Genomic DNA, 13635 nt, shown 5'->3' with positions numbered 1-13635 from the left:
GGCCTTTGTCCTCTTCCTCCCTCCAGACGGAATGCTCTTCCTGGCTTTTTCTAGTGGCTGCAGCTTCCTCAAACTTAAGGATTCAGTTCAAATGTCATCTCCTCAGAAGGGCCTCTCAGAGCACCCTAAAGGTAAGTGCCCACCAGTTACTCTCAATCTTACCAGTGCCGGCTCTGCTTCTGATTCCAGTTTCCAGCTAAGGCACACCCTGGGAGGCAGTGTGAGGACCTGAGTAGTCAGTCCCTGCCACTCTCATCCAGAGACCAGGCTTGAGTACCAAGAACCTGGTTTTGACCTGGCCCAGCCCTGGCCTGCTGTGGGCATTTGGGGAGCAAACAAGCAGATGGAAGATTGTCTGTCTCTCTGTCTCTGCCTCTCTCTTTCTGCCTTTCAAATAAATAAAATTTTGATTAAGAAATGTATAGGGCTTATTTGAAACAAAGTTTTAAAATATAGGCGGGGAATCAGCATTGAGGCATAGCAGTTAGACACAGCCTGCAATGCCATCATAACACATGGGTGCCAGTTTATGTCCTGGCTGCTCCACTTCTGATCCAGCTCCCTGCTCATGTTCCCAGCAAAAGCAATGGAAGATGACCCAAATGTCTAGGCCACTGCAACCATGTGAGAGACCCAGATAAAGTTCTTAGCTTCTAGTCTGGGCGGCCATTCGGGGAGTGAAATAGAGGATACAAGACTGATTGATCAATTGATGTCTCTCTCTCCTTCTCTCTCTCTAGCTCTACATTTCAAATAAATGAATCTTTTATTTAAAAAAAAGTGCACGAAGATGTCAATTTTCCCACAATTAACTATAATTCCAGCATTCCTAATTGATATTCAATAAAAATTTCAGCAAGTTTTTTAACTTCACAGAACAATTCTGAAGTACATCCAGGGGGCCAGAGTTGTGATATAGTGGGTTAAGCCACTGCCTGCAGTGCCAGCATTTCATATGGGCACCAGTTCAAGTCCCAGCTGTTCCACTTCCAATCCAGCTCCCTGCTAATGCACCTAGGAAAGCAGTGGAAGATAGTCCAAGTGCTTGAGCCCATGGACCCATGAGGAAGTTCCTGGCTCCTGGCTCCAGACCAGTCCAGCTCCAGCCACTGCAGCCATGTGGGGAGTGAACTAGCTATCTCTCCCCCTTTTTCTCTGTAACTCTGCCTTTCAAATAAATAAATCTTTAATAAAATTAAATAAACAGGGGCTGGCACTGTGGCACAACTAGTAAAACTGCCACCTGAAGTGCCAGTAACTCCATATGCGCGCCGGTCAGAGACCAGCTACTCCACTCTGATCCAACTCACTGTTAATGTCCAAGAGCTCGAGCCCCTACATCCTGCCTCCTGGCTTCAGCCTGGCTCAGCCCTGGCCCTTGAGGACATTTGGGGAGTCAATCAGTGGATGGAAGCTTGCTCTCGCTCGCTTGCTCTCTCTCTTCCTCTGTTACTCTTTCAAATAAATAAATAATTTTTTAAGATTTATTTATCGGCCAGTGCTGCGGCTCAATAGGCTAATCCTCCGCCCTGGGGCGCCAGATTCTGTCCCAGTTGCTCCTCTTCCAGTCCAGCTCTCTGCTGTGACCCGAAGTGCAGTGGAGGATGGCCCAAGTGCTTGGGCTCCTGCACCCGCATGGGAGACCAGGAGAAGCACCTGGCTCCTGGCTTCGGATCAGCGCGGTGCACCGGCCATAGCGGCCATTTGGGGGGTGAACCAACGGAAGGAAGACCTTTCTCTCTCTCTCTCACTGTCCACTCTGTCAAAAAAAAAAAAAAAGATTTATCTATTTATTTGAAAATCAAAGTTACACAGAGAGAGAAGGAGTGGCAGAGAGAGACAGAGAGGTCTTCCATCTGCTGGTTCACTCTCCAACTGGCTGCAATGACCACAGCTGAGCCCATGTGAAGCCAAGAGCCAGAGCTTCTGGGTCTCCCATGTGGGAGTGCAAGGACTTGGGCCATCTTCTACTGTTTTCCCAGGTCAAAGCAGAGAGCTGGATGGGAAGTGGAGCAGCCAGGACTTGAACTAGCGTCCATATGGGATGCCAGCACTGCAGGCAGCAGCTTTATCCACTAAGCCACAGAGTCAGCCCCAATAAATAAATCTTAAAAAAAAAAAAAAAAAAAGTTCATCCAGAAGAATTCATAGATCAGAAAATTATCAAAATCTTAAAAGAACAGAATAGTAGCCAGTGCTGTGGCGCAACGGATTAAAGCCCAGGCCTGCAGTGCCATAGTCCCACATGGGCGCAGGTTCAAGTCCTGGCTACTCCACTTCCAATCCAGCTCTCTGCTATGGACTGGGAAAGCAGTGGAAGATATACCCACATCCTTGGACTCCTGCATCTGCGTGGGAGACCTGGCAGAAGCTCCTGGCTCCTGACTTCGGATAGGCTCAGCTCCGGCCATTGCAGCCATCTGGGGAGTGAACCAGTGCATGGAAGATCTCTCTCTCTAGTTCTACCTCTCTCTGTAACTCTGCCTTTCAAATAAACGAAATAAATCTTTTTTTTTTTTTTTTGACAGGCAGAGTGAACAGTGAGAGAGAGAGACAGAGAGAAAGGTCTTCCTTTGCCGTTGGTTCACCCTCCAATGGCCGCTGCAGCTGGCGCGCTGCAGCCGGTGCGCTGCGGCCGGTGCACAGCGCTGATCCGATGGCAGGAGCCAGGAGCCAGGAGCCAGGTGCTTTTCCTGGTCTCCCATGGGGTGCAGGGCCCAAGCACCTGGGCCATCCTCCACTGCACTCCCGGGCCACAGCAGAGAGCTGGCCTGGAAGAGGGGCAACCAGGACAGAATCCGGCGCCCCAACCGGGACTAGAACCCGGTGTGCCGGCGCTGCTAGGCGGAGGATTAGCCTAGTGAGCCGCGGCACCGGCTACTAAATCTTAAAAAAGAACAAACAGGTGACTAACCCTACCAATAGTAAAATTATAAAACAACAGCAATTTGAAGGTACAGTAGTAATACACAGCAAGAGATCAGGAGAAAATAACAACAATAGTCTCAAACACATTTAATAAATGATTATGGTTGTGATTTGCATCAGGGAGCAAAAGATGGATTAATTCACTAAATGGTGCTGATGCAACGGGTCAACTGGGGAAAACACATGCACAATTTCATCTCCCAACTCACTTCCTATATAAGAAATAAATTCCAGATGCATCAAGTGATTCAAAATTAAATGTAGAAGGAAAAAAAAAAAAAGAACCATAAAAGTATTAAATCAAAATCAGAGGAACTGCTTGTTTGAAAAATACAAAACAGGAAACAGTCAAAAGTCTGAAACCCATTCAATTCTCCTTCCTAAAACAACCAACATTACAAAGTATCCTTTCAGACATATCCTTTGGTATGTAAGCAAATATGTACACATTATTTTTCTTTTTAAAACAAATAGTAACTTAGGGGCTGGCCTAGTGGCAGAGTGGGTTAATCCTCCACCTGCGGCATCGGCATCCCATAGGGGCACTGGTTCTATTCTTGGCTGCTCCACTTCCAATTCAGCTCTCTGCTATAGCCCAGGAAAGCAGTAAAAGATGGTCCAAGTCCTTGAGCCCCTGCACCCACATGGGAGACCAGGAAGAAGCACCTGGCTCCTCGCTTCGGATCACGCAGCTCCAGCTGTTGCGGCCATTTGGGGGAGTAAACCAACAGAAAAAAGACCTTTCTCTCCGTCACTCCCTCTGTCTGTAACTCTACCTCTAAAAAAAAAAAATAACTTAATATATAACATACAATGCTACTCACTTTGCTTTTCTATTTTAGTAGATGGGTGAATTTTTTTACTTTTAGTTTTTAACAGATTCAATATAGCTTGCAGATAAAATTCTAGGCATAGTAATATTCCCTTCCTCCTTCCCTCCCCATGAGTGAATATTTTAAATTTTAGCATAAAGAAGGTTTCTTTAACTAGAGGATGAAACCCAGAAGCCTTATACAGAATAATAACGAAAACAGCTAACATACAGTGGAAGTGGAAGACTGCGTAGCTTCTAATGAGAGAGAGCTCTAAATATATCTGGAACAGTAATATATAAAAGAATGGTGCATATGACTCTACACTATAAAGAAAATTATACACAGGAAAAGAATCTAGAATTTATAACACTCAGCAGATTTTACCTGGGAAGTCAATTCTTTGTTTTTAAGATTATTTATAAGGCAGAGCAACAGAAAGAGAGGGAGAGAGAGAGGGGGGCACTGTCATCTGTTAGTTCACTCCCCATAAGGAAGCAACAAACAGGAGTGGCCAAAGCCAGGAGCCAGGACCCCATCCTGGTCTCCCACATGGGTGGTAGAGGCCCAAGTACATGGGTCATCCTCCACTGGCTTCCCAGAAGCATTAGCAAGAAGCTAGAAGTGAAGTCAAGAAGCCAGGTCTCCAATCTGTGCTCATAAGGGCTGCCTGCTGGCAACCTGCTGCGCCACAATGCCAGCCCTAGGGAGTCAAACTCTTTATGTTTCTATATTGCGCTTCCACAAGACAACGTATTAACTTATAATAAAGAATTTTAAAATAGCATATCCTCTTTCACACATTCATAGGTTTTGTGTGAATATAAAGTAACTTCTCCCTCCCCCACCACCACACACAGTGCGCATATAATACTACATCTGGTATATTTACACTGTGCATATTTTAGGCTACAACTCCTAGAAAGCACAAGTTTTGGTTTCATTCCAAATATTTTCAAATACATGACTATTATTGTTATGCAAAAAACAAGGAAAAGAACTTAATCAAAAGTAATGCAAAATTAAAATGTCTTTGAAAGCGAGTTCAAAGACATGATGATTACTACTTAAAACAAACATTTTCAAAATTACATAAATTTGTATGCTATTGTCAAGGGAAATGAACTGCCTAAAACAAATAACTGAATCTGAACTGTGTATGACAGCAAAAATGTCATTAATAGAGTCTGTCAGTTAAATAAAAGTTTGGAGGGAAGGGTCAATCTATAACCATAAAGGTGACCTCATAACAAGTCTAAAAGTTAAATTTTCCAAAAATGTAATCATGATGTACACTAATTGTGTACAACAAAAAAAAGTGCAAATTTTATTCTCAAGTAGGCACTGTAAAGGAGGAAAATATCAAAATAATTTGGTAATCTTGACTTCACGCTTCCTTGCTCCTCCAGTCTACTTACTGATTTAATTTTTTACATAAAATTAGTGCTATTTTTTCAAAAAGCATCCTCAAATTCTATTATAATCTCATCAACTATTCTATATTTCTAGTTCACAGTATTTTTCTAGCACTGGAACTTCTCCAAAATCCCCTGCCTCTAGAAATTAAACCATTCTTGTATTCCAACATCATCTGGATACACACACACTTTCTGGGATGAACCAATCCCATGTCTTCTTTCTTGTCCTCCCAAAAATCCCAGGAAAATTACACAAAATTTATTTTTAGAGAAATGATTTGAAAATTCACTGATGATAGATGTTACTTCACTGACATTAGTGAAATTTCTGTTTCTGAGTTTCGTAAATAATTCCATATCAAAATGCTGCAGCTGTATCAGACATCTATCACAGCCACCCTAGTTCAAGCTGTTAGGTTCTTTTCATGCACTCAATAAATATCTACTACCCTGGACAGGAAAGGGGAAGAATGAAAATAATTCAGATACATATAACAGCATTCAAAAAGCACATATAAACATGTATTATGCAAACACAATGCATGGATCTCAAAGATTTTTGTACCAAAATAAGTTTACCTTTTAATTTTTTTTCGAGAACTTTTGGAAGTACTCTATTTCATGCCAACAAAGAACTATTATATAAGTCTTATGGGGATTAAGCAGACATGTGCGTAACTATGATGGTATAAAGCATCTACAATTTACAGGCTAAAAGTATAAATTCTGGAGAAGGAAAAGGAAGGAGACTGCCTGGATGAAGTAATACATGACCAACCAACCAGACAGGCAGATCTAGAAGTAACAGAACTTAGATGGGTAAGGCACTCCAGAAAAGAGGATGAGAAAAAACTTTTTAAAATAAAAGTGTGGCTAATTTTCTTTTTAACCTGAGTGACAGACAGAGATCACCTACCTATTGATTCACTCACCAAACGCCCACAACAGCCAAGCCAAGTCAAGCCAAAAGCCTAGAACTAAATCTGCATATCCCACGTGGGCGGCAGGGGCCCAACTACTTGAGCCATCACCTGCTAGTTCACAGGGTCTGCAGCAGCAGGAAGCTAGAACTGAGCAGAGCTGGGACTTGAACCCAAGCACTCAGATATGGAATGCACGCACCCCGAGCAACATCTTAATCACAATGCCAAATGTCTGTCCCAAACAACTCTTCTTAACACAACTCAAATAGGCAACTATTTAACACCCCAAATGGAATAAAGAAATATGCCATGCTGTGTAGTCATGAGAAGGCTATCACAGTTTAAAAATAATCTATGGCTGGCAGTGTGGTGCAGTGGGTAACACCACCACCTGCAACACCAGCATGCTATATAAACACCACTTCAAGTCCTGGCTGCTCCACTTTCAATCCAGCTCCCTGTTAATGCACCTGGGAAAGGGAAGGAAGACAGCCCAGGTCTGTCTTTTTCCCCTTCTCTGTAACTCTGCCTTTCAAATAAATAAATATTTCAAAAGAAATCTGTGGCTTAACCCACTGCACCAAAACCTGGCCCCTACCTTTTCCTTTGAAATAAAAGTTACAGCGTTGAGTACCTATAGAAAGCTAATATTACAGATGATCATTTCAGGGCAGGCATCTGGCCTAGTCATTAAGATGTCTGCATCTCAAGTTACAGTACCTGGGTTCAAGTCCCGGCTCCACTCCCAACTCCCAACTTCCCTGTGAGGCAGCAGGTGCTCAAGTACTCGGGTCCCCAACCCTCACATGAGAGACCCCGACAGAGTTCCAGTAAACTTCAGCATGGCCCAGTCCTAGTTACTGCAGGTATTTGCAGAATGAATCTCTCTTCCTTTCAAACAAATTAAAAAACAAGGGACATCATTTAAAGTAAAAAAGAAAGCTTTTCAACATAGCATTAAAGACAGACTTCATGTGTTTGACTGTCATCTAATTTTCTATACAACTATTCAAGTCCCTCACACTTTAAAAATTCAGGAAGACAGAGTAAGTGAAGAAAGCAACAGGTAAGTTTCTAAAATAATTTAGCCTATTTGGGTCTCAGAGGTACCAAAATACAATTTCTAGGCCGGCGCCGCGGCTCACTAGGCTAATCCTCCGCCTTGCGGTGCCGGCACACCGGGTTCTAGTCCCGGTTGGGGCGCCGGATTTTGTCCCGGTTGCCCCTCTTCCAGGCCAGCTCTCTGCTGTGGCCAGGGAGTCCAGTGGAGGATGGCCCAGGTGCTTGGGCCCTGCACCCCATGGGAGACCAGGAAAAGCACCCGGCTCCTGGCTCCTGGCTCCTGCCTTTGGATCAGCGCGGTGCGCCGGCCGCGGCGGCCATTGGAGAGTGAACCAACGGCAAAGGAAGACCTTTCTCTCTGTCTCTCTCTCTCTCACTGTCCACTCTGCCTGTCAAAAAAAAAAAAAAAAAAATACAATTTCTATCACTGTAATACTTACATTTCAAGACTGTCATTAGGTCCAGACAACCTCAAAAGACATTTATTTTTGTTTAAGATATTAGTCAACACAGACAAAATTTAGGCAAAATAGATAATTCCCACTGATCACGATAACACTGATATTGATAAGGCCAATTATTTTTAAGATTTATTTATTTATCTGAAAGGCAGAGATGGGAGAGGGGAGAGAGAGAACTTCCATCTGCCAGTTTACTCCCCAAATGGGCCAGGCTGAAGCTAGGAGCTTCTTCCAAGTCTCCCCCATGGATGCAGGGGTCCAAGGATCCTCTGCTGCTTTCCCAGGCACATTAGAAGGGAGCTGGATCAGAAGTGAAGCAGCCAGGACTTGAATCAGCTGCCCATATGGGATGCAAGAACTGCCTGGTGGAGGCTTAGCCCTCTATGCCCAGTGTGGGGCCTCTAAAGCCAATTTTCTTCACACTGTATTTGAATTGTAGAAATATCTTAAATTTCACACCTCAGCTGAATATCCAAAGTAATTTCTCAGGGTGGCTGTAGTATCAACATCCCATATGGGCACCATCCCATATGAGCACCAGTTTGAGACCCAGCTGCTCCACTTCGGATCCAGCTCTCTGCTATGGCCTGGGAAAGCATGACCCAAATCCTAGGGGCCCTGCACCCGTGTGGAAGACACAGAAGAAGCTCCTGGCTCCGGATCGGCACAGCTCCAACTGTTGCAGTCAATTTGCGGAGTGAACAGCGGATAGGAAAACCCCTCTCTATCTCTCTCTCGCACTCTCTGCCTCCTCTTCTCTGTGTAACTCTTTCAAATAAATAAATCTTAAAAAAAAAAAAATAAAGTGACTTCTCATTTCCCATCCACTTCCATTTTTGTTATTAAGTCAACAATTACAAGCATCAACCATTACACTGAATCATCCCATAGATGGTGTGGTATACAGTAAGAGCACTAAACTGGATGCCAGCAGACCTGGATTCTGCTCCTGTCCCAACGCAACAGCTGAGGCAATCAGTTTACTCTGCGACCCTCAGTTTATCCAAAAGTAAAACATGTGAAACCTGATCATCTACATGACTCTCTATTCTATAAATTATTAGCATCTTATTTAACCAGTTCCGTTTGTTTTTGAGTTCACTGCTAAATAAAAGTAATGGCAGCACACAGGGAAGAAGCAAAAGGACTCAGAATGCCATGGAACACTCAGTGTTTTGTATGGTCTGACTTTCAAATGCAAAGGAGGAGGAGGTGAGAGTAAGTTTTATCTGAAGACTCTCCAAGAAATATTTTGACCACACAAGCTTCTCGGGTAGAAAAAAAGAAAAAAATGGTGGGAAGAACAGTACAAATGTTCATGGAAGAACACCACCATAAGAATACCAAAATAAAAAACAGATGCTTCACATACAATTATTGCTACATTAGAGAAGCTTTTCATTGTTTTTCAATACTCTTAAGATGTTCTGATAGAAAAAGAAACAAAACATTTTCTTAACTATCCAAATGTACTTTTTATACCCTCAAACCTGCAAAGGACAAAACGTTAGGCCATCCACACACTGAGCTACCTGTGTATTGAACTGCTCTGCCTGTCTATGCTTTATACATTAGCATCATTTACTGACATCCCTGAACATAAAAGGCACCTCACAGTGATGGAACAAGTAAATTAACAAAAAGACATGAATGTACAACCTACAAATATGACCAACCTTTTTTTTTTTTAACTGCTCTGTATCATATTCTAGTAAAATCCAGTATGTGAAGTAAAAGAGTGAGGAAATATGTGAGAGCTCTATCATTCCCAGGCATCAAAAGAATTTGAGACTACAAAAAAGATCTCAAAATATAATTAAAACTGAGTAACAACAACAAAAACTAAGTAACAAATAGCCTGACATTCATCTGTATCCAAAGGCCTCAATGGCAAGACAATCTCACCATTTCACATTTTTTTTTAAACGCTTTTAAAAGCAGGACTAATCTAAACTTACATAGCCTTGGGACAAACTTTTATTCAACTAAATTCTAAGAAACACAATTTCCAACATTTCACGCTTTTCTTTAAATGAAAAGAACAGGCCAAACACTTCATTTTTTAAATCTAACAAGTCATTCAGCTGAAAAAATACTCCTCTAGAGGTCAGAGGGAAATCACAGCCCTACAGATATGTCACAGCAGATAACAGGTGTACGCTGGTTAAGTTGTAATGTGAATATATTTTCCTAACTAGAATTTTGTGTTTACTCATTCAACCAAAACTTGCAGTGTCAATCCATCCCTTTCTCTCTCTCCTCTCTCTCTCTCTCTCTCTCTCACACACACACACACACACACACACACTTTTACCTAGTGCCTTGAACACAAAGATAAAATCAGAGAAAGGTCTATCCGGCTCTCAAAAGGAGATAAACAGGTGCATAAATACCTACAACACAAGGCAGAAAGTGTAAGCACCATGAGAGATGTGCAGATAAAGCACTACCGGAGCTCACAGAGGGAGCTGCTACTAATCTCCTACAACATAACCCTACCGGAGCTCACAGAGGGAGCTCCTAATCTCCTACAACATAACCCTTTCAATCTGCTGAAAGCCATTTCAAAACTTTACTCCCCTCAGGCTCACAACAGCCAAGCCAAGGAGAAGAGATGTTTTCCTAACAATATAGATGAGGAAACTGAAGCACACAAAGGTTGACATTACAAAATGTCACAATCAGTTACAGAAAGAATCAGGAATCTTTGCATTATAAGGATTTTCTCGGGGGTGGGGGGAGGGTGAGGCAACATATGGAAAGCTTTTTGCAAAAGTATTTTGGTACTACTAGTAGTCACTTCCTAGTGTATGATATTTTATATACATCTATATCTACCTTGATTTCCATTAACAGGTGTGCACAAGAAAGGCAAAGCAACTGGGTACTATAAATAATAGAATAAACTTCCACTGGAGGAGAACAGGATGAGAAAATAACACACATGACTGCTCTCTCCAGCAACTCGTGGTTATTTCTTCTGTTTTACCCATGTCTAAAGAAGATTCTAAAACTGGTCTGCTCCAGGGCCCAGGCAAGTACAAGTTGATTCATCCAATAAAAGATCTTTATGAAAGCGCACATCAAAACATTTTCAAAAAACTACTAAAAATTAAATACAGTAACGCCACCGACTCTTCAGTTATCCACGGGACAATCACACGTGAGCCAGCACCAGCCCTACTGATCGAGATGTACTGAACGAACGAATGAATTCGCAGGCATCTGAAAATCCCAGGCCTGTTGCTCTCTCCACACTGCCATGTTCTGCCTCCCATCCCCGCCTCACCAGGCTGCACACAAGGAATGTAAATTTCAGTATAATTAGGATATCATTAGGGAAGCAAATCTGATGCAGGTGAATATACCAACCCCCCAAAGATTAGAATCACCCATCCCACTACTCGCCCAGGTGAACTCTGTTGAAGGCGAGGTTCCGTGGCCTGACACTTCGCGAGCAGACTTTTCAGAAATACCACTTATTCCCAGCCATTCCTCCAATCCGTGACTACACGGAACCATTCCGGTCGCCTCCCCGCGAAGGCTGGGTTCTCAATTACAGTTTCTCTAATCCCTCCTTCCCCCTCTAAACGAGGTGCACCCTCCGACTTGGGCCATGAAAACACACCCATAATAAACGGCGGAAGGTACACGGTTCGGACGCTTGCCACCACCACTACCCATCCCTACGCCATTACACCCTGAGGCCGTCCGCTGAGGAAGGTGAACTAGTTTGCTCTCCACGCACTTGTCCATCGCTGTCACCCTCCCTAACCCCTTCCACGCTCGCAAGACGGCCACCAACTCCGCCCCAGGATGCGCTCAGGCCCGCCACCTGCGCCGGCCCCACCCGGGCACCCCGCTCGGCAGCCGCGGCCAGCCCTGCAGGCTCCGCACGCCCCCTCCCCACGGGACACCTCGGCACCGGCCGGGCCGCAGTCCATTCTTCTTCTAAACTCCATCAGCCGCCACTCGCCCAGCCCGAGCTCCCCGCCTCGCCCGACTCCGTCCCTGGGCGGCCGAAGGGGTAGAGGCTGCGCGGCTGGGACCGGGTCTCGACCCGGGCCGGGCCCGAGGAGCCCCCTCGCCAAGAGCGAGAAGCCGGCCCCCCGGAGGCCAGTGCCTGGGGGAGTCCTCGGAAGCCCCGCGGCGAGCAGGGGCCCGGAGGCCGGGCTGCGGGGCGCCACGGCCTACTCACCGGGAGCTGGCGGAGCGTGGGAGCCGGCGCGCCTCCCCCGGGCTGAGGAGCAGGACGCGGCCCCGGCGCGCGTCCCGACGCCGGGACCTCGCTCGGCGCAGGCGAGCCGGGAGCTCACTCCAGCCGCCGCCGTCGCCGCCGCTGCTGCTGCTTCGCCACCTTGGCCGCCATCTTGACTCAACCCCTCTCCCTCCCCCCCCCCGCCAAGCCCGGCGGCCGCGGCTAAGGCGGCTCCGATGCCGGCTCCTCCTCCTTCCGGAGAGTTGAGAGACCGACTCCCTCCGCTGGCTGAGCGCCGCTCCTACCTCGGCCGAGCTCCCGGGGTCGCGCTGCGCCTCGGTTCCCGTCACGTCTGCCCCTGGGCCTGGCGGCGGCGGCGGCGACCCCCTCAGCCGGACCTAGGCCGGGGCAGCCGCCTCCCTCAGCCGGACCCGGCGCGGCAGCCATCGTGCACCCGGGCTGGGGCGCCGCCCGCGAGCCGGCCGGCTCCCGCGCGCTTGGGGCCTTCCCCCGGGCGTGGGAAAGGGAAGCGCGCCAGGCCGTGCGCGGGCCCTGCGACCCCGTCCGCGGCGCGGCGGATCGGCCACGGACGGCTTCCTCGGGCCGTCGGCGGGGAGGGAAGTCCGGGCCCCACGTGGGGTCGACCTACCCGAGATATTTCCAGGGCCCTGCTATAATTCGCGCCGAGTCCTCAGTGTACTGCCGGGCGAGGCAGCTGTGTCCACCATGTTTCTCCCTACGCTACGGCAACTTGTAAGAGGAGCCTGTGGCCTCTCAGCCCTGCTCTAATAGTGAAATATCCAGACGGGGTCCTCGTAAACCGTCCGCTTATCCTTGAGAAAAGCCACCGCTACGTATCCCAAAGTTAACAAGGAGAAAGTTGGTGTGTCTAGCTGGGTTTTTTTGGAAAACTTTCGTCGAGATAACGGGCTGTCTAGCCGTATAATGACAAAAAAGTCCAAAGATTTAAGAAATGCATTAGAGAACAAGTAGAAGACGGGAGAACTCTTCCTACACGATATGGCAGTGTTGTTTTAAAACGCTTCCCTCTTAAACCCAAGGAAAAGGGTAGAAAACTGTGTGGTAAGGGATTCGGTTCAGCTCAGACACCGAGCAGGCACTTAATCCTCAACTGCTGGGGGAAAAACAATAATAGTAATGGAGAGCGCTCGAAAAAGAAGTGTCCGGCGTCCGTGTTAAAACCGTAAAGCCTATTTCTAAAGCCTCACGTCAGGACGGACTTAAAAGCGGAACGCAATTGCAGCGGGTGCGGTTTTCCCGGCGGAGTCGGGGTCAGCGGCAGCCTTTGGCACTGCGCAAGCGCAATGCCACTTACCCAGCATGGAGGTGGTCGGTCTCGTGTGTGGGGCGGCGGCGGCGGTGGTGGTCCTGGCGTGGGGTTTCCTTTGGGTTTGGGACCCCTCCGAAGGAATGAAGAGCCGGGAGCAAGCAGGCCTGCCGGGAGCAGGAAGCCGGAGCCTGCTGGTGATAGCGCACCCCGACGATGAAGCCATGTTCTTTGCTCCCACAGTGCTAGGCTTGGGCCGCTTGAGGCACCGGGTGTCCCTGCTTTGCTTCTCTGCAGGTAGGAGGCCGTAGGCGGGGAGCCGGGAGCCTGGGCTGCACTGGGGGATTTAGGCGCTAGGCGAGCTCAGTCTGCCTTCTTCCCAAAGGGGTTTCTGTCGTAGAGGGCTAAGTAAATCCTAATGAGGTCCTCTGCTGGGGACCGGGGCGGCCGGCTTCCCCGGTGGGGCATGGGGCGTCTGCAGCTAGCACGATTGGTTCCGTTCAGTGCCTGCATTTCCGTTAGGATCTGCGGCTGTACTCGTTATT

The 13635-nt window shown here is 46.9% G+C and overlaps 2 protein-coding genes across 28 annotated transcripts in view; one reads left to right on the top strand and one right to left on the bottom strand.

The window, feature by feature from the left end:
* The window catches only part of NCOR1 (nuclear receptor corepressor 1), a 168722-nt gene extending 155448 nt beyond the window's left edge, over positions 1 to 13274 (bottom strand). For 5 of the 18 annotated variants that reach the window (XM_051824423.2, XM_051824431.2, XM_051824424.2 and 2 more), the window contains exon 1: positions 11803 to 12004. The gene's annotated coding sequence lies outside the window, so the exon portion shown is untranslated. Of the gene's footprint in view, positions 1 to 11802; positions 12005 to 12107; positions 12283 to 12451; positions 13015 to 13138 lie in introns of those variants that run through there. The other 13 variants (XM_051824415.2, XM_070061427.1, XM_070061433.1 and 10 more) reach the window with 4 other exon arrangements.
* PIGL (phosphatidylinositol glycan anchor biosynthesis class L) overlaps positions 13014 to 13635 on the top strand; it is a 104445-nt gene continuing 103823 nt past the window's right edge. For 2 of the 10 annotated variants that reach the window (XM_051824461.2, XM_051824459.2), the window contains exon 1: positions 13019 to 13387. In XM_051824461.2, coding sequence (XP_051680421.1) covers positions 13144 to 13387 — 244 coding nt within the window. In that variant the 5' untranslated portion in view covers positions 13019 to 13143. Of the gene's footprint in view, positions 13388 to 13635 lie in introns of all 10 variants that reach the window. The other 8 variants (XM_017348853.3, XM_017348852.3, XM_051824463.2 and 5 more) reach the window with 8 other exon arrangements.

This window comes from Oryctolagus cuniculus, chromosome 17 (assembly GCF_964237555.1).
Source record: "Oryctolagus cuniculus chromosome 17, mOryCun1.1, whole genome shotgun sequence".
Classification (NCBI taxonomy): Eukaryota; Metazoa; Chordata; class Mammalia; order Lagomorpha; family Leporidae; genus Oryctolagus; species Oryctolagus cuniculus.
Note: the sequence above shows the minus strand (reverse complement) of the source record. Positions and strands in the feature narration are given on the sequence as shown.